Source organism: Amblyomma americanum, chromosome 1, assembly GCF_052857255.1.
Source record: "Amblyomma americanum isolate KBUSLIRL-KWMA chromosome 1, ASM5285725v1, whole genome shotgun sequence".
Taxonomy (NCBI): domain Eukaryota; kingdom Metazoa; phylum Arthropoda; class Arachnida; order Ixodida; family Ixodidae; genus Amblyomma; species Amblyomma americanum.
In genome coordinates this window covers 77870268-77891322 of record NC_135497.1, presented here as the reverse complement: position 1 = coordinate 77891322, position 21055 = coordinate 77870268, and the positions used below count along the sequence as shown (strand labels likewise).

The following is a 21055-nucleotide window of genomic DNA, read 5'->3' as shown; positions in this document are numbered from 1 at the left end:
AATACTTATTCTGGTCAGCTTCCTTGCCATTTCCGCCAATGCGAGCCAACGCGCTTTTTGGACAAGTTTTTAAGCACTAACTGCCTACCTATCATCGTCCAGTTTTCTCAGGCCTTCTTCATAGAATATCTTACTGCGAGCTTCCCGTGCTTCAAACGATGCCCAGCCCATGCCCCCCCCCCCCCCCCCCCCCCCCCATACTGCCTCGTTTGTGGTTTTGCCGTGGGCACCTAGTGCTAACCTGCCAACGGCTCTGATTTTTTTTCTGGCCCGACTGAACTTCTGGTCTTAAACTGACACAAAACGGCATTTCCAAAAGTAAGCCCTGATACCATTATTCCTTTCCAAATAACTATCAATAGTTCATACCTGTTGTACCCCCAAAATGCTCTATGGCGGCATCTCTTCGCCCTTTAGCCCTAGTGATATTTTCGTGTTTTTTTTTTTCGTGCACATGCGCCTTTCGTTTGCTAATACTACGGGATATTTGTATACTGCCAGCCTGGGTATCTTATGGCTTTGTATTGTAAGCACTTGATCTGTGGAATCGTTGAATACCATCAAACCTGACTTAATGACACTAGGAGTAAAGCCAAGAGGGACTCATGAACAGCAGCGATGATAACGGGCAACCCTGACTTCACCATTTGTGTACCTAGACTGTTGTCGCACTTGTCCCATCTAATACAGTTTCAACGTTATTATCTCGGTATATTTCCTTTAGCCATTCTATTACCTCATGACCGATACCTTCATCTGCGGGTGAGCTGGACAGGAGCTTTCTATTTACGTTGTCGCACGCACTGCTTAGGTCTAGGAATGCTCAGTACAGAAGCCTATTTTCCGCCCTAGCTATTTCTATGCTATGCACGGACATGCTATAATCTAAGCGCCTGCCGCTTTTGAATCCGTTCTGAAGTTCTCCCAGTCGCTTGTTACTTTCTATCTATGCCAGCATTTTTTTTAAATTTCACTGCCTACATTGCCATCCTGCATTTATCTGAAGTTATCGTAATCGGTCTGAAGGGTTTCATGTTGGTCCTATTTCCTTTCTCTTTATAGAACAAATTCATTCTGCTCTCCTGGCAAGTGTCCTAAATTTGCACATTTGACATGCCTGTTTCCAAAGGCTTTAACAACGTTTCCTTGCTGCTTGGATCAAGTTAATTTATATTGATTGGAATTTCGTCTATCTTTGCGATTGTAGACACTCCAGAAACAAAAGGTGGCCTCAGGCTTACGCGCGTTCATTCGCAACGCTGCAAATTCTTGCGATCGGCGTTCGCGTCCCTAACAGTGCACGCTTGGGACGTGTGCCCGCTCTCTGTGGTCTGCTCGAGAAGCAGTGAGCCTCCGAGACCTCACAACTACGGGGCCGAGTAGCCCGTTTTTGTCATTAAGGAAGTTATGTTCGTCAATTTTCATACGCGCCAGTAATTGGTCACTGCGCTGTACTGAGGTCAACTAAGCGCTGCACGGAACTAAGCGAAAGCGCATTACTCAACGCTGCGTTGAATTACGCATTGCAGCAGGCCAAGCATTGTGCTTTCCCACAAATAGTTAATGCTTGAATACGATCGTCTGCTCATCCTTAGCGCTGCCCGAGTATGAAAGCAGCGCCAAACTGAAAAGCTTAGCTGGTCCTCTCTACTTTGTATTTTCTTTAGAGGGCAAATGGAACAGCTTCGGGCGTTGTCCTTCGAGAGCCACGCCGAGCATTCTCAATACGGCTGCACTAGCCGCGTAATCCACGTAGAGACAGGGCTTCCGAAAAATGGCGCTATGGTGAAAGGCGCCCATGTTAGCCGTAATGGTGGCGATGCTGGAGTAACAGTACCTAGTCAATCTGTCTCCGCCGTGCTGAAGGCTTGATTGCGAAGGTCGATTGCTGGAGTGGAGGGTTGGACAAGGCGTGTACTACACAGATCATCTGAACGCAGTCAGCCACGCGTGTGGAGCGATTCTAATCGCGCGGGAGCAGCGGGGGGTATGTGATCTCCCATGTGCAGCTTCCAGAGGCGGCGGTATAGTATACAAAATCGCACAAAAATGTCATTTGCGCTAAAAGCTGTTTAAATTAGGCGGGGTACTGCACCCTCAGTAAAAAGACCCCTAGAATGTTGCTTTGAAGGGGCGTTGATTTTGCTGGCATATTTGTATTTTTCTTTTCACCTAGATAAACTGGCGCAGCCTTTAGAAGCCTTATTCAGACGGGATTCGACATGAAAGGCAGTACGCGGTAATATGTCGGGTGCCTTGCGTTTATGTATCACACAGCGCTTTCAACTCTTTCCGCCAGCACCAACCTTAGAGCTTTTCAACTAAAAACTTCTTAATTCGTTCCGAAGGTCGGAACCTGTTCGCAAATTTGCTTCCAAATCCATCCGTCCGCGCCATTCTCTCTTCATCTTAACTTCGGCTGAACTTCGTGTGCCAGTATATGTAAGGCGACCAGTTCAAGCTGGTGATTTGGCAGAAGGGCTGAGCCATGTCTTGACAAAGCATTTATTAGCCCGTCAGCTAACGAGCTGTCCGGGAAGAGATAGCAACTTTTTTTTGTCTGCGCCGCGGACAGGGTGTGTTATCGCGTTTGTCTTGCGATACCTGGAATTTCATGGCCGAGGACCTAGTGGCACGCTCTGGAAACTGCGAAATCGGGCGGTGCAGCTATTTCAGTATTGCCGTAGCCTGCGCGTTAGCCATCCGCGTTTATCACGCAGTCTGTCGGGATGCCTGGGAGGCTTATTTACGCAAGAAACGCGAGATGTTTTTCTAAAAATCATAGCTTCATTGCTATTCTTGAATTTTTTCGCTCAAATAACTCGAAGTGCATTTGCGCGAATTCATCGAATTTGAGAGCGGCAAAGTACAGGTCATCGCTGACGTAAGAGCGCAGACGGCCTCATGACTACATTAAGGCTAGGCTGTCGACAAGTGCGAGGCTGCATTCTCGCCATTAGACAAAAAAAAAAGCGGGAAAAATGGAAAGGGTAAGGGGGCAGAGGTAAGATTATGCGATACGCTTCTCCCAAAACGGCAGATGCTAGTGCGGTGAAGGGCCGCGGGCATGTTACGCAACTTTAAGTCCCTCGAGCCATAAAAGGCCACGCTGAAGCTGTCGCAAGAGCGTATCGCGATTAGCGCCGTACCACGATACAGACTGCTCGGCGTGAAGCACACAGCATGGCATCGCGTTGAAAAAGCACGCAACAGCATGCGCGCGCGCCGGCAGCGACAAAGTAACGCGTGAAACCGGTGCAGCGTTAGTTTATTTACATCATAAATAGGTATTTACAAGTACCGTACGTTATGCAGATGTCATGAAACAGATCACAGTAGCGTGCAGTGCCTCGTTGCCGCTTCCCGAGCGACATGGGCGAAGCTGCAGCAGGGCGAGATTGCTGGACAGCAGCTATAGAGTTCACCTCGGGCGACACACTCTGCCGCCACACGAGCACTGTCCGAGGAGCACGCGCCTTCTTCGGCGCCGTGAGGAGATTGCTCCGGCCGTGTGGCGGTTGCTGCTTGGAGGGGCCGCGTAACCAGCGCGCGGTCGAGTCATGGAACTGGGCGCCGCTACATGACGGCGATGACTGGCGGCGGCGCGTGGAAGGCCGGCACGATGGGCGCGCAGTAGGCGGCACAGTGGGTCGCCGGTCGCACGGGGGCGGCAGGGGGCGGCGGCTGCACCTTCTCCACCGGGATGGTCTGGTAGTCGGGCTGCGGTTTGGCCACCAACACGGTGCAGCGGAACTCCTCTGGCATGGCGTAGCGGATGACTGGGGGACCGATGAAGCCCCGCTTGGCCGCCTTGGGGTAGACGAGCACGTGGCACAGGCCGAACAGCGGCAGGATGAGCAGTGGCAGGAAGGCCGGGTGCCACGCCACCGTCAGGTAGGTGCCCAGCACGGCCAGCGTGGCCAGGGCGCCGGCACTGAGCACGGCCCATGTGGACGGGCTGCTCTGCTTAGCTTCGCTCGCCATGAGGAAGGGCATCTGGAAGGAGGCGACACGGCGACCGGTCACTGTTGAGGTCGAGAGGCTGCCGACGAGCGCGCAGCCTCGCTTCATGCTGGCCGCTCCCGAGGGCAGACTGCCGCTGCTGGCAGCCTGCCTCGTTAGCCCGCGCTGCGAAACTGAGACCCGAGTGAGCGGTCGCTCGATAAGCACTTAAAAAGGCTGGCCAATCGTAGAGCAGTTCTTATCGTTTCCCAGGTTGAACGTATTCATCACAGTATGCAACTTTTCTTATCCTCTCCTGCGCCGAAACAAGCTGATATTGTAGCTCGTCCTATACCACAGTATTTCGAATTCTAAAACCGAAGCGTCGTTCGTATTTAAAACCCAGTGACGTGACTTCCCGAAAAAAGGGTGCCTGTCTTTTGATTCCATTTTTTTTTTTGCGAACATTCGAGCGCCTCATACATCACGCAAGAGGGATGCTGTCAGAATATGCAAACAGCTGCAGTACACCAGTGTGTGATTCACACAGCCTTTGAAGAGATAGTTGACGTTAGGTAATAAAATGACCACTGGAAGCATGAAAAAGGTTCCCACCTAATTCTATCCTGAGCCCAGAGGATGTAACTGCTATGTGATCAGAACTATGGCCATGGATGCTACGTAGGATATGCTGACAGAACAAAACAAAGAGAGAAATAAGCTCGGATGCAGCGTTCGTAGCAAAATCTAGCTTCGGAGCACCAACGGATATTGCCCACGGGAGACATCACTTGTACAGCACAATAGTATATAACGAACAAAGGTGGACAGAGAACACAAGGGGTTTGTCAGAAAAGTGCCTCTTCGTCCAGCTTTGTATAAATATTTCCGGTTCATAGGTGTCATCCAAGCTGAGAGCATGAATCAGCACAAGCAAATACAGAACGAGCCAAATAAATACAGTTAGCACTTGCGGTGTTCTTTTCTATAGTTGGTTATCAGTGTCCGCTGTGTTTAACGTGAGAACAGCAACAACGAGAATAGCTGCAATGAGTCGTATGGTCTAGCAAACTACGATGCTCGAATGTCTTCAAACCAGTCAGAAATGTGAGATACAAACGCCTTAGCTGAAACTGCATACTGTACACGTGATACAGCTTCCGGCGTAAGCAAACCAACAATTCCTCCACAACCATTCCACCCGAGAATTACGAACAGGGCAAAAGAAAATTCTCCGCGCTAAGAAGTCGTCAACAGTTCGATGCAAATGCACAGCTGACAGCTTCTCGGCCATGCGGTGAAAGAAGAAAGCGCCAGACGGCACAATTCGCCGGCGCAGCTCTGTAGCGCGAGGTAAACTAGCTCATTCATAATAACCCACGCGGCGGCCGTACAGCAGGGACTGACCTCGAAGGCGGCGGCCTCTGTCACCGGCAGAAGCGGCGGTCGTCGTGCAGGCGGAACATGCGTGCGCGAGCCCAGCGTCAGTCCCTGATGGGGTCTGTCTCGCGGTCGCCCCCCGGCTGGGCTATATACGCGGCGGGAGCACATGGCGCAGCCCTCACCAGAGCGGGCCGGTGATAGCACGCCAGTTCCAACTAGACCGCGTAAGGACGGCAAGGGAGATTGTTTTAAAGGGCGCCCCCGAAGCGCGTGCGAGCGCTCCCCCTCTCCCTCGGTCGCAGATAGCCGGCCCGAGATCTTCGCGGGCCCGTCGGCAACCCTTGCGAGAGACGACGTCGCGCCTCTGACACGGCTGGCGGGCAAGCGGGCGCCATGTGACTGCGCGAGACCCCCCGCCAGCGGTGTCCGTGGACATAGGAGAAAGGTTGTTCCTCCGGGGCTGCTTGCAAGAGAGGGATGACTTGCCAAAGCGAAATCGGGCTAAAGTTCGAACAAGTTCGTGGGGTCGATGCGATAAAACCTAGTCACAACCTGATATCACTACCGCGCCATGCGAAGGCGGCCGTTCTGCTTGAGCGGTCAGTTCCTGGCTTCCAGCGCAAAGGACGGAAATCTGACAATTAGGCCCCAGTGTGGATGCGGAGGAAAGTTATACAGAGGGAGTTGCAGCTACATTGAGGGAATCGCGCAGGCGGTTGCAGTCTATGCCTGACACGCAACAGAATACTCGGAGTGATGCAAACTGTCTGAGACTTGGTAGCGTATGCTCGAAAGGTCCCTTGGGGGCTTTTCTGCACACCTTCGTGACGGGGTAAGTCTGCCGTGTTAGGGAAACGGGGACCCTCGGTATATCGGCAGTGTCTCTGCTGTTCAACGCTACTTCAAAGGGCACTTTCAAGGCGCACTGAATGGCCCGCATAAAATGTGACTGCGAGCGCGTGCAACTGCTCCGGCTGCTCGGATTGGTGTACTACATGTAGAAGCAATACGACAGAGAACACGAGAGCGCGTGGCCTCCGCGCTTCGCGAAGCACTGCCGCCAACAGCCGGCGAAAATGGGCGGCGCCAGGCGCATGGCCGGCTTCTACCTGTGCACAAAAGGACATCTAGGATAAACGGTAGTAAAGGGTATCTCAGATCAGGACAATAGAATATAGCCTTAGCTGCCACGTGTGTATTTTACCAGATCTCACCAGTCCGAGGGTATACATACGCAGGTGGTACTAACGTTGTTTACACTATTTGAAAGCACCTTTTATGGGCAACTTGCTCTGCGCAAGGCTTATACGCCGCGTGTCGTACGGCATGTGTGCCGGCCGAGCGGCCACTCAGCCGTGGTGAAATGTAGCACTGCACGTCTAGCGCTGGCTCTGTGGTGAATTACTCGACTGCCTAAAGTGCAATTTGCCGTCTCGTAGCGTAGCAAAAAAGTTGTTTGCTATACAAACAGCTGCGAGTTTATCTTTTCAAAAACACTGTATCGTGGATTGGACTCGCTTGTATGCGGAAGGATCTCAAGCAGTTCTCGAAAACGATAACTGATCGAAGTATACTACAAGGCAGATAAAGCTGTCACTGACAGCATGCCGGTTAGAGGCGCGGCAGAGCACGCAGTCTTTTGCTTGAGCAACGGCGTCTTGCGAGAACCTGAGTCTGCCTTTGTCACCGCACCATTTTTGCCCCGCAGCCTATAGCATTTTAAAGAGAAAAACGTTCATTCTGTTTCAACGATGTCTGCAGCGATAAAGGGCTACCGCTTGTAAAATGAAAATAGGCAAAAATGAAAAATATACAATGTAATGTAAAATATAAGAGAGAAGCAGCAAGAATTCAGCACACAGCAGAAAATAATATACATAGATGCACTGCATAGTGAATACAGGAAGCAAAAAATGGAACAAATACATAACGCAGTGCACCAAAAAGAAAAGCAGTGGCTGTGTAACAGCAAACCATAAAGAATAAAGCAACTCAAAACTAGAGCTGGTGGAAAACACCGCATATGCAAATAAATTATATACACATGTGCAGCTGGGGTCAAAACTTTAGGGGGACGCGAATCATGAGAAAGGTTAATTTCGCAACTGTTGTAACCTTAAATTAAAGGATTGCTGCCATCGCTTTAGTGCGTACAACCAAACCACCTGTCATTTTCGAGCTGTGTGCAAAGGCTACACAGAAATACCCATTATCAGCAAATCGCATGCCGCGCAAACTTTTGACGCCGGGTTTACGCACGTTATAGTCGAACCTCCGCCCACAGTGAAGCCCCGCCCACATTCAAGACCGACGCACAGAATTATTCCACTGCAAAAAAAGTAGTCTGCTGTTAAAACTTTTATTGTTACCTTAAACAAAAAGCTAATCACAAGAAAAAAATTATAAGCTCTAGAATTTTGATACCTAGCTTGTTTAACAGTCAAATATTAAAAAGTTGATTTCGTTCACTGTTGTGATTGACCTGCGGAGTAACACACGACGTCGCAGACCCTGGCCCATTGTTACGAACTGTTGTTTTTCTTACATTGTATCCTATACTATACAATGTCACGCGCGTTAAATTTGCTATTTTTCGTCAGTAAGCAATGCTGAGAAAAAAATATATACTTGGGAGAAAGATAAGTAAGTCACACACTTCAGATTATAGTATGTTTATTGATTCAGCAAAATCAAGGGGAAAAACAATGGGAGCTTTGGAGTTAGATAAAAAATGGTTGGCTGGTTTAGTGTGTGGGGTTTACCATCCCGAAGGGACTCAGGCTATAAGGGATGCCTTATGTAGGGTTTCGTATAATTTAAACCACCTGGGGCTCCTTAACGTGCGCCAGTTTGTGTCTGTCTCGTTTTATGCTGACGCAAATTTTGACAGGACTGATAAGACCTATTCTAATAGGCCTGCGTACCGTTGGTTTATCCTCTTGCGCTTATTTGTTATATTGGTATAGCTAGGCGCCTTCCGTGCAGGTTGCTTAAAAGCGTCGCGCCAGAGCTTCCCGCGCCTGGTGCGTCACGCAGACGTGCGGGTGCATGAGGGGATGTCGGACTGCCAGCGCCACGCGTGAGGCACACGTTCCCGTATGGGATGACGCGACAGGCAGTTGCACAACCTGTCCGCTGCGCCCGTGCCGCGGCGAGCGTATACAGAACCACGTTGCCGCCTCGACCGGGGCGCGCGATATGGATGCGCGACCGAAACGAAACCGCTACCGCAGGCTATAGCCCTGCACGTGCACCGGCATCCGCCGCGAACAAGACGCCGGGCTTTCTCCCGTAACACCGACTCAGCGAAGCGTGCTCGAGCGCTGCCCCTTACGCTGTGATGCGAAGGCGGCGAAAATTGCGCAACAAGGTCTCGACGGGAGACCGCCGCAATGTCCAGACAGGCGGTAACGGAGCGAGGAGAACGTGGCAGCGTTCACGTCCGGGGATCCAGCGGGGCTGCTCTGGTATGGGATATCGCGAAACTAAACGCTGGCAGGTCCTTATCTGCTGCGGGCTTTGGCGGCGTGCAGCATGGCGGTTTACGTCAGGACGCGCCCAGTGTTTATTGTTTGCAGACAACCGTGACCGTCTTGGCGAGGTCAAACTGCAGGCGACGCAGCTTGCTCCTGAGCGCCGTAGGTCACGGCCTTGGGCCTGAGTTTTGCACGACGGTCACGAGCTGATGGTTTAAACCGCGGCGCTAATGTTCGCACGATCTGAATGCGAGTGACGAACACCGTGGAAGAAAGAAACTGTGGGAAACACCGTGGACGAAACACGCGGGAAAAGGCGCGGTGAAACTTTACTAATCGGCAAGGGTGGGAAACATCACAAAACGGCGCAAGCTAGTGCAAAAAATCTCAAATCAGCACGCGTATCACTTGCAGTAACATACGATCACTGAGCCAGACTGACGAGTGGCGCACATTCTGCTCCCTGATACCGCAACCTTTTACTGTCCACGTGGTTCCTGAAATAGATTCTGTAATGAATCACCATTTAGCCCGCTTGTCGGTGTTGAGACAGGCATTACTCAGTTTTTCTTAGCTTGTTTCGAGACTCTCTTAACCGATCGAGCGGCGCTTAGATCTACTTGCGTATGCTCTTGCTAAGCAGCGTTAACTAAGGTTCAATAGTGGTGCTGATGATTTCACGTAATAAAACCAGCGAGCCGCGCCAGAAATAAACGGAACACGGTTCTTTGAACGCGGGTGCTCGTTGGCACCGGTAGTATTTTGGCGCGCTAATAAGGCGTTGAAGCGTTTGCACGTGAGCAGTGTATACACAGTAAATGAAGTCTACAAGCGGGCGCATCAGTGAACTTTAAGGAATGAATGAATGTTTTACCTTTTGTCGTACAGACAAAAACTGTGGGTGAAGAAAAAAAGCGGCTCACGATGACCGCTTGACGAGCTTCGTCACCCATAAAATTCGACAAGTCAGCAGTGGCACTTGATGCGTTATACAAAGGGGACCGCTTATCACTGCAGAGATGAATATAATACACCGTGAAACAAGCAAGAACAAAGAATGAAAAATGATAAAGCACATTTCAACTGAGTCACATATACAACCTAATCAATGAACATTTCCCGGAGTGCAGATAGAGACATTTTGTTAGGTTCATGTAGACAGCAGTGTTCAAACATTCAGGCAGAATATATTTCAACATAGAGAAACCGTAGTTCGTTATACAATTGGGTAATACAAATATTGCATTGTCTCTGTGTTGTAGGGTGTTCTATGTGGTAGAAGTTGTACAATTCGAGACAAGCAGGAATCATTTCGCTCCGTGATTTTTTTTTTCGTTTTAGAAACAAGCAAGCCTGTACTGAAATAGATTGTTGATTGGGGTAAATTTATATTTTTTTGTCGTACAGGGCGGGTTGGGCCGTCAGAGGCGGCATTTGTGATAACTCATATTTTTTTTCTTTTCTGGAGAGCCAGAAGCTTATGCATATTCGACATAGTAGTGTTTCCCCATACCAAATGACAATACCCACACATGAGAAAACGAATGCGTAGTAAAGGTCAATCTTTGTTTTTTTCCGGGCAGATTATATTTATTGCGAGAGACAACACCTATAAATTTAGAAAGAATAATGCAAACCTTGTTTATTTGGGCATCCCATGACACTGTGGGTGGAAAATCTATGTCCAGGGATATGAATGCCGGAACATACTAGATTGCAGTGCGTTGAAAAAGATAGGTGGTACATTCCTTACTACCGCCGCCGCGGTGGCTGAGCGGTTATGGCGCTCGGCTGCTGACCCGAACGACGCGGCTTCGATCGCGGCCACGGCGTTGGAATTTCGATGGAGACGAAATTCTAGAGGCCCGTGTGCTGCGCGATGTCAGTGCACGTTAAAGAACCCCAGGTGGTCGAAATTTCCGGAGCCCTTCACTACGGCGTCCCTCATAGCATGAGCTGCTTTGGGACGTTAAACCTCATTAAAAAAAAATTCCCTACTACCTTCCCTTTAGCATGGTATATTATCGCCTTTTTTGTTTGTTTACTGACACTGAGTTTAAGGAAGACCATTCCATTAGACTAGCCAGCGCTGTGTTCGCAGTATCCGTCAGTTGTGTGATATCAGTGGAAGAGCAGAATCAACTGGTGTCGTCAGCATAAATAATATATTTCATCTCTTTTAGAGCCATAGTCTGTCACCAAGTCTAGTATAGCAGACACCCACTAGCCTGTATACGTATACCTGATTAAATTATGCCGGCTGCGCATGCGCAGTGGCCCCACCTGGCCCCGTCCCTACCACTGCGCAGGAGGCGTCCGATAATACAGTATACGTCTGCTTTCATACGTCTTTGTTAAACTGTCTACTTACTTTAGACGTTATTAAAGAACCCACAGCACCCTCTCTGCTCCTTCCCGCATTTCGTCTAGCCTCTACTTCTCTTTTAATTGCGCGCTGTTTAGTCACGCGCACTTTTATTGCGTTACGCTATAAAGAACGCCACCATCGACCGGCCACCTAAGGCAAGAGGACGGAACTCTTTCACGAGCGTATAGCAAAGCAAAACAAGAAATTACTTCTCGACCTTATCAAGTGCCGAGACACCTTGGGACCTGCATGCTATCTGAATCTACCGTAGTTTCACCATGGTGGGAACGTTCGGATAATCCAGTTCTTAAAAAAAAAAAAGGCTCCTGCACTCCTGTTCCGTGCTGAAAAAATTCTACCGCTACAAGCAATTTAATACTGTCACGATCCAAGGAGAGCCGTGCAGGTAGACGTAGGGGAGAACCCGATAATGAGGTCGGTCCTTTTAATTCCAGAGCCACGTCTAGCCCAAGCGCGCCTCTCGAGGCAACCGCCGCTTCGCCGTCGTTTCGACAAAGCGCGGAGGCCGCGCGGTGCTAGGCACCTGGCAATATTAAAAAAAAAATGATGCTCGGCACGGGTTTAAAACAAAGCGCATCGTGTCCTTAAGACTTCTCAAACGCCGTCTAGAATGCTTACGCTAAGGGGAGACGTTTTCGTGAGTACATGTCTTTGAATATAATTAGTGCACAATGAAGTGCGCGACTGCGAACAATAAATTACCGCGGGCATGCAGAAGTGCTACAAGTGCTTTCAATTGCCAAAAACGTTCGCTTAGTGTGTCATGATGTATGCTGCCGAGCGCTTTGAGGTGAAACGCACGACTAACAGCTAGGTCTAAATTCTGAAGGGAGGCTTCAGTTGAAGCTGAATAGTGAGTTGTTCTGGTCATCGTCGTCGTGCTAACCCCATGCGAACGTGAAAGCGAATATCGTTAGCCGAGAGTAGCGAAAAGAATTGAGAATTGTTTTTTGAGGAAAGGAAGTGGCGCAGTATCTGTCTCACTTCTCGGTGGTCACCTTAACCGCGTCGTGAGGAAATGGAGGAAAGTGGGAGTGAAAAAAGAAAGAGATGCCGTAGTGGAGGGCTCCGGAATAATTTCGACCACGTGGGAATCTATAACCTTCGACACTGTTATTGCGCTACTCAACACAGACAAGGACACATACAGACAGCGCCCCGCCTGTATGTGTCGTTCTTGTCTGTGTAAACCTTGAGTAGCGCAATAACAATGTCGAAGGTTACAAACCAACTAGGCCCATTTGAAGCTCTTCTTAGAGTCTATAACGTGCGCTGACATCGCACAGCACACGGGCGCCTTTTGCGTTTGGTGTGCGATGTCAATATACTTAAAAGTAGCGAAAAGGCGCGCAAGGTTAGGAGGAGAGAAGAGACCAGTAGCATTCGAGCGCTCCAACTCGGTTGTCGTTGGCGTTACGAAGAAGAGGTTACGACCACAGTGAGCCGCGGACGTCGTCACGCAACGGGCTTTGGCCGATTCGTTACGGTCGCTGGCTACAGTTTTGGGGCCACGGGACAGTAACGAATCGGCCGAAATTGGTCGCGGCGACGTGCGCGACTTCCATGTTAGCGTTGCGAGTATAGGGGGAGATTATGAGGAGAGGGAAAGCGCGGTAGCTGTAACGCGAAGCCCGAACAGCGCTCCCAAACTGACGAACTCGGTTGCGCTTGGCGTTGCGATGGGGAGATGGAGTGTTTTGTCATAACACGAACTGCTTGTGCGCTTCGGAGAGGCGCCTAGTGGGCATGCGCAGATGGGTTCCCGCGTGAGCGGATCGCACTATCCTAAAACTCTCTATCATAGGGAAATCAAAGCCGGATGCATTCCAGCTGTAGTCTCGCTCGGCAGTGCGGAACACGCTCTCAGTGTTATATCTGATCCATGCACACTAAAGACACACTGATAAACACAGTGCCTGAACACGTTAACCTGGCTGCCGCCGGTACATGCAAGGGCAAGTAGGGAGAGGAATGTTTGTTTTCTTCTGCAACAACGGATGCCAAAACGGCGGGAATTGTATATGGTGAGATTTACGGGCTCGATCCCGGCTCGGGCGGTCGCATTTCGATGAAGGCGAATAAATGAATAAATAAAATAATTGGTTTTGGGGGGGAAAGGAAATGGCGCAGTATCTGTCTCATATATCGTTGGACACCTGAACCGCGCCGTAAGGGAAGGGATAAAGGAGGGAGTGAAAGAAGAAAGGAAGAATGAGGTCCCGTAGTGGAGGGCTCCGGAATAATTTCGACCACCTGGGGATCTTTAACGTGCATTGACATCGCACAGCACACGGGCGCCTTAGCGTTTTTCCTCCATAAAAACGCAGCCGCCGCGGTCGGGTTCGAACCCGGGAACGCAGAAACGCCCATGCACTGAGATTTAGGTGCACGTTAAAAGAGCCCACGGTGCTTTCATTTATTCCGGACTCTAGTCAGGCGTTCCTCATAGCCCGGAGTGTTGCTTCCTAGCTTTCGGTACGAACAAATAAATAAATTTCTGCTAACTTGTATTGATGCAGAATACCTGCTAAGTAGACCTTTAGGAGAATTGGGGAAGGTTTATGTCGTCTAGAGCTCGGGGGAAGATAAACTCGGCTACTCAGAGTGAAAGAAGCACGCTGATCGTTTAATGACGGAGCAGAAAACACCACTTGCACGGCCATATATGCAGCATCCCTACTGAGTTGAGATGGAAAGCGCAAAAAGCTCGCCTCAAGAATTCATCTAACGAGAACATTAGTTGAGAAATGAGGGACAGGAGGAGCACACACACATTTTCAGTGTTTGTTTACTTTTGAGCGAGAACTTTCAATACTACCATGGTAGTGGGTATGTCACTCCTTTCGGTTAATAGTAAATGCCGAATTCTCTGCCTCTTACCCGGGTGTCTCTGTTTTACTCCAAGAGATGTGCGAAAATGACTTCGTGCAAAGTTATTATTTTAGTACTGTTTTAGAAGCACAAGAAATGAAGAAAGGAAGAAGGAAGTAAGTAAGTAAGTAAGGAAGGAAGGAAGTAAGGAAGGAAGGAAGGAAGGAAGGAAGGAAGGAAGGAAGGAAGGAAGGAAGGAAGGAAGGAAGGAAGGAAGGAAGGAAAGAAAGAAACAGGGAAAGAAAGAAAGAATGAGGGAAGGAAAGGAAAAAGAAAGAAAGAAAAAAAGAAAGAAAGAAAGGGAAATAAAAAGGTTTGCATACTGTATGTAGGTGTGGGGTTCAACGTCCCGAAGCTGCACGCGGGCTGCAAGGAACGCCGTAGTTCAGGTCTTCGGATTAATTTTGAGCAACTGGGGTTTAGTAACATGAGATGACATCGTACAGCACACGGACGCCTTGCATTTCTTCTCTGAAATGCCGCCGCCGTTGCGGCCGGGATCCCGCATCCTCAGGATCAGAAGCCGAGCGCTATAGGCACTGAACCCCAGCTGTGGGTTGGAGGTTGGCATATGATCACTGCAATGGTGTTAAACTCAGCAACATATTGACTCGGCTTTAACTGCCCTAGGTTCATAAGACTCATAGTCGTTGAATGTAGGCAAACCCGTTCTGAACGCAAACCAGCCCAGGAAACAATAGCGGTTAGGCGATGGGCTGAACAGCACTTACCGATGCTGTCAGCGTGCTTCACATGCGGTCGCATCCAAAGAAAACTCGACAGCATATACGACGCATGCGGGATGGCGGCAGAGGCCCTGTGCATCTTTGCACTCCTGCAGCATTCTGGTTTCAACGAAAGTAGATGTCAAGTCGCCCGTGTGCTGTGGGATTTCAGCGCACGCTAAACGACCCTATGAGTACGAAATTAATCCGGAGCCCTCTACAACAGCATCCAGGTTAGCCCGCCGCATTGCTTCGGCAAGTAGAAATCCTCAAATCAAATCACTGCTCGGCACTCACCTCGTGCTCAACTTCAGGAAAGCAGTCCTTGAGCCACGCTTGCTGGCAAGTTCTATTGCACCGCTTCGGCCGCTTTTTGAGGTCTGCTGTGCGCCAGAACACATATAAACAATGCTCTTTGCTGCTGGTATTTTCGTGCTTGGAACCAGACTTATCCAGTTGCGGGCTGAAATGAGCTGGAAAACGGACGATAAAGATCCGGGCATCTGGGAGAAGCTGGCGCCGCCAGAGGAGGAGGCGCCGGGAGGGGAGCTCCTCACCACAGCGAGCAAAACAGGGCGTCATCTTTACGAGAAAGGCGGAGCGCCGCAGATTACAGCGCTTTGGAACAGCGACGATAACAGCGATTTCCTCCGGCTGCGACTCTGCTGTGGACGCTTGTGAACGGGCCCGCAGACATGCGATCAATTGCCTGCTATGCTACGGAGCCATTGTTTGTATGTTCTGGTATTTGTGGCATACGCAGCGTGAGGAATGCGCACACTGTTGACGCCGCGTCGGCCTGCTGGATTCTATCATGCGAAGCGCAGCATTTTTTACGAGACGCCGCAGATTTGCTTCATTGTTCGCAAAAGGGGTCAGATACCTCCTTTTATTCCTGTCCATCATTTTTCGGGTAATTAGCTGGTTGGCTGGCGCGATTCATATCAAATGTAACGCGCTTGTTAAAATTCCGCTTACTCCCTTGTTATGCGTATAATGTTCATTCTACAACAAAGGAAAGGATCGCATGGTGACGCTGACTTTTTGGAAACATGAATTTTTTTTTGTATTCTTAGGCTTCCACGATACAAATAAGACTATTACAAACCTATTCCAGTAAAAGAAAAGCTTCGCAGCACAGTTGGTCTTTCTTAATTACTCTATGCCTTTACTCGTACTGAGGCTGAGCTTAGCCAACTCGAGGCGATGGTATAAGCTCTTGCAGCAATGAACGTCTCATGCTTACCGAAGCCTTGCCTGCCAGCTGAGGAAAGAAGGCGAGGCAAATAAATCTGGGATCCGCAACCTACACGGTGTCTGTGCATTATCACCAAAATGAAAACGGAACCAACAGAGAAATTGAAGTTCAAAGAGCCCGTGTAATTCTGTTTACATCGAAAAATCGAAACTCCTGGGGGACTTGTAATCAGATTGATTTTTTTTTTTTGCGAAGGGGAAGTCCAAGGAGTGTAGATCCTGCATAACACCTGGTACATCTAGGCATAGCGATACTTTATTTAATTATTAATAATTTGCGACTTCTTATCAGCGCACGGAAGAGTCTCATTCACACACATTCCTTCTGATCGCGGAAAGTGTTCATAGGTGCGACGTAGTGAGCGCACTAAAACTAGTTAAACGCGTTACTTCTCTTCACTTTCCCTTCGATTATAATCTGAGAGGATTTTTTCTGATTTCGTTATTAATTGCAAGTCGCTTAATAAGGGCTTCCTAAAATGACTAGGGGTCGCCGAACGACGACAAGGCGCAAGAGAAGGCTAACCCGAGGCAATAGAGAATTTGCAGAAGCTACTGCAGCTACCCGAATTATTGACTAAATAAGGGCGATGTTGAGGTCGAAGGAGATTTTAACCGTTTTGAGGATCGGTTTGCAAAGTGCAAAACGGTAGCAAACACATAGGAATGCGAACAAATACTCTTTTCACGTCACATCTTATCACGAGCATATTTTACAGCACCAACAATATTTCGATAGCCACGTTCTGCATATACCTTGGTTCCTTTCTGGTACTAAACTATTTTTGCGACTAGCACATCACCTACGTTATCGGGAACGCTAATCGTAAGCTTAGATACCTTTAAAAAAAAACGCAGCGGTGGCCTATAGTTGTTTGAGCATCTGCCTTGCATGCGGGAGGTGCGGGGTTCGATCCCTAGTGCCCCGGGTACCCTCCGGTGGTACAATGGGTACAAGCTTTCCCCTACCTGGTGCTCGGCTTCTTTTGAATTGGTTGGGAAATGGGTATTTGACCTACCTTGAGTAGAAGAAAAAAAACCTTGTGCCATGACACTCTTTGGCCACAGATGCCCTTGCGCCATAAAATTTCATCATCATCAGCTACCTAAAAAGGAACTTTTTTATGGCACCTTGAAAACTCGAATATGCTACGCCAATCTGGGACCCCCAAACCAAATAATTCATGTATCCACTTTAGAACTGTTAACAGCCACGCAGCAAGTTTTATGCTTCGTAATTATGACCGAAAATCAAGTGTATCAGTTAAGAAAACACACGATGTCACTGTAAGACCCCTTTCACTGTGCAGAAAAATATCGCGCCTGTCTTTTCTTTAAGCTCTAGTACCTAAATGTCATTAAAAAACGCTTTGCTCATTCCGCCTACCCATATGTTTCATAAACATATATATTGATTATTCACGCATAGTTGGCATTCCAGTTCACTATGTTGCCGCTTACTTAATTTTTTATTCCAGCACTATCATCATCGGACTGGAATCATTTGCAACCGGTTTGGTATTAAGCTATGAATCTGAGAGATTTAGAAAAAATATTGAAGGAAATATGATGTTGGGCACAACGATATAACTAGTACTTTCGTCATCACACTAATTAGGTAGGTGTTATTTGAGTGCGTTGTACTGTTCCCAATTAACCTGTTCTCTTCGAATCTACCACCCCCTTCATTAATTTCCACATCGTCATGACGGTACTTCTAATCAATAAATAAATAAACCAAAACAAGATGTCAACGCAGGCTCTTTGATAATAAACGGTTACGAGTTCAGCGACACTATAAATGTCGCGGATACTATGCGTCAGCGCGTTGAGCGGTTGTTTACTTTGTTACATTCAATTTTAGAAGTGATAAAAACTGTCCATTACCGGTATACGTGAGAATCACTGATAAGAACGGAGTTTGAGCCCAGTGTATTTATTTCTTGCAAAAACTAGTCTCCTTTTAGCTGAGGGCAAATAAAGGTATTTATCATAATTATAACCAGGCGCATGTATTATGCTAGCACTTATGCGGCCCGGCGTTTCGAAGAGATTCTTGGGAACCACGATAATCTCAAGCTACGCAATATATCTATGCGATATATTGCCAACGAGTTGAACGAAAGGAGAAATATTGGAGCTTTCCGGCCTTGAGCTGTCGTGCCACCATTCCGCCGGCACCACAGGTTACCTATAGCTCTTAGTCACTCTTTCGCGGATATTCGCTCGAAGAATATATCGTCACCTGATTTATCACTAGCGTACGCGTATAGGATTATTCTGTTGGCGGGAAGAAACAAATTCTCTAGGTGTGTATGCAGTAGAAGGGACAAGGATAAGGCTTTAGTGGCACTGTGCTTGAAATCCTATGTGTTACAAATACTAGAGATTAACCAAAGAGCGATGGGCGGATTCTTCCTACGGGCTCATTGAAAGATAAAAAGCAAAGCTATGCAGGGGAAATGGCTTGGCCGTTCTTTGAGGCGCGCGAGCAAGGAGCAAAATATCGTTTGAGGAGGGACTGAGAAAAATGAATATGTATGGGTAGGCACGCATCCAAAGTGTTCAGGTACTTGAACAGTAAAAACGCAGACGAGCGATGTGGGAAAATGACTACAAAGCTTACGACAAGCTACACAGGCAACAGCAGAGAAAAGGAAGTTATCGCAAACATAAAAATATAGTCTGCGAAACCGAGACTGCTGACTGGAGACAAAATAATCATTGCGTTACATAGCTGAAACGAGCGGAATCCGGAAGGAAACGATGTATGATAACTCAAAAGGCAGTGCCGTTGTGTTTGAGGCTAGAACAGGTTGCCTTAGAGCCCAGCAATATGCACGCAAATATCAACAGGGACATGATATTTGTGTAGTATCAGGGAGCAGTGTTGAAAACATTAAACATGTTCTGGTAGACTGTAAAGCTATACATCTATATGTCAAAAAAATCACAGAGAGCCTTCCAGCACCCTTCCGCGCAGCGTTGTCTGCTTGTCGCATGCTCGCAGGTGCATCACTGTGAGATGATGCCTTTGTTTTTGGACCGAACGTGAATAAGGCGCAGTTTTCTTGCATCACCATCAAAACTTATTGCATTTTTGGACACACTGTACTACGCTACACAAGCCAAGCACGCAACTCATACAGCTTGCGTACCATGCCTCGAAAGTTTCGTTTCACTGTGGGGAGTTCCTAAGGCGGAGAACTGAAGCACCACGGCGGTCATGCCAGTGGCGGCGTGCGCAAACTTGCTTCTTTTCGACCCACCGCGGTGGCTCAGTGGTTAGGGCGCTCGACTAATAATAATAATTGGTTTTGGGGAAAGGAAATGGCACAGTATCTGACTCGTAAATCAATGGACACCTGAACCGCGCCGTAAGGGAAGGGATAAACGAGGGAGTGAAAGAAGAAAGGAAGAAAGAGATGCCGTAGTGGACGGCTCCGGAATAATTTCGACCACCTGGGGATCTTTAACGTGCACTGACATCGCACAGCACACGGGCGCCTCAGGGTTTTTCCTCCATAAAAACGCTGAGGCGCCCGTGCGCTCGACTACTGATCCGGAGTTCCCGGGTTCGAACCCGACCGCGGCGGCTGCGTTTTTATGGAGGCAAAACGATAAGGCGCCCGTGTGCTGTGCGATGTGAGTGCACGTCAAAGATCCCCAGGTGGTCGAAATTATTTCCGGAGACCTCTTCTACGACACCTCTCTCTTCCTTTCTTATTTCACTCCCTCCTTTATCCCTTCGCTTACGGCGCGGTTCAGGTGTCCAACGATATATGAGACAGATACTGCGCCATTTCCTTTCCTCAAAAACCAATTATTATTATTATTATTCGGTTAATTTCACACCAAGGCTCCTATGTGTTGTCTGAAGGTGTCCCACCCCGCTCAGCCGCGCCACAGCTTTGTACTTCTGCACAAGCATGATGAAGAGGACTTGTTTGTTTGTGCTTGAGAAGAAATATATGCGCACAGACCAAGACACGGACGAATTCGTAGGACGGGACGAGCGTGCCTCGGTTTGCGCACTCGTAGCACCTTCCGAAAGTGTGACGAGAGGCAGCTTCGACTCATGTCGAGGCCCTCCTCCGTTGCTCTCGAACATTGCCAGTTGCGCCTCACGTGCCTGTGTCGGCCGACGGGCCGCGCTCTTATCGGCCGCATCTAACTGGAGCGCCGAACAGAAGCAAAACACGCGATAGAACGGTACAAACAGAGCGAAGCGACGCGGACGGCCCTCACGCTGTTTTGTGTTTTCAAGTGCGCCCGTTATGTTAGGCCTGCCTGGCTTTAGTTGACCTTAGGGCGTCAAGTATTTATTTTTTTTATTTACAACATACTGCTAGCCTCACTGTGGAGGCTTTTGCAGGACAGGGATAAATTATACACACGCACATAAAAAAACGCTTACAGTCAGGTTACTGCAGGAATGAAAATAATAATAATAATAGTAATCTTGGTTGCAAAATAACTTGAAAAAAATAACAAGGAAATGCAATACAATCCGATAAATCATGTACACAGAAAACAACATAAAAACAAACAATTCTAAAACAGTGCAATTATTCTCATTCAAGATTTGACAATCCTTCCAAAAAAGCATCAAAAGAATTACAGGTGACCACATCATTCAGGAACGCATTCCAATCTCGCATGGCTTGCAGAAAGAACCATGATTTGAATGTGTCACTATGAAATCTGTACTCGCTAATGTGCTTAGTATATGCTAGCTATTAGGGAGAGGATGCTTGGGCGATGATGCGGCTCGTTCGTGCCAAGGAACAGTGTGCGAAAAAGTATAAAGGACAACGTGATGACTCGAAACGATTGTTTAAGCAATGTAAGGTCATGGTTCAAGCTCAACGAAAAGCCGCTTTCAGGAAATCAATAAGGGGCCAATCTCTCTCCTAGAAACGCGAATACTTACTCAGAAGCAGCTACTCTGCTGGCTGAATTTTAACGCTGAAAAATACGCTTCATAGCTGCTCGTCAAGCTGTTCGCCAAA

The 21055-nt window shown here is 48.3% G+C and overlaps 2 protein-coding genes across 5 annotated transcripts in view; one reads left to right on the top strand and one right to left on the bottom strand.

Moving 5' to 3' along the window:
• The window catches only part of LOC144113089 (uncharacterized), a 67858-nt gene that overhangs the window by 32712 nt on the left and 14091 nt on the right, over nt 1–21055 (top strand). The window lies entirely within an intron of this gene.
• The window catches only part of LOC144113088 (uncharacterized), a 21479-nt gene continuing 3675 nt past the window's right edge, over nt 3252–21055 (bottom strand). The window contains exons 1-2 of one of the 3 annotated variants that reach the window (XM_077646008.1): nt 5350–5508; nt 3252–3996 (exon numbers count right to left, since the gene is read on the bottom strand). In XM_077646008.1, the coding sequence (XP_077502134.1) occupies nt 3577–3996; nt 5350–5493 (564 nt within the window). In that variant the 5' untranslated portion in view covers nt 5494–5508 and the 3' untranslated portion in view covers nt 3252–3576. Of the gene's footprint in view, nt 3997–5349; nt 5509–15083; nt 15444–21055 lie in introns of those variants that run through there. The other 2 variants (XM_077646007.1, XM_077646010.1) reach the window with 2 other exon arrangements.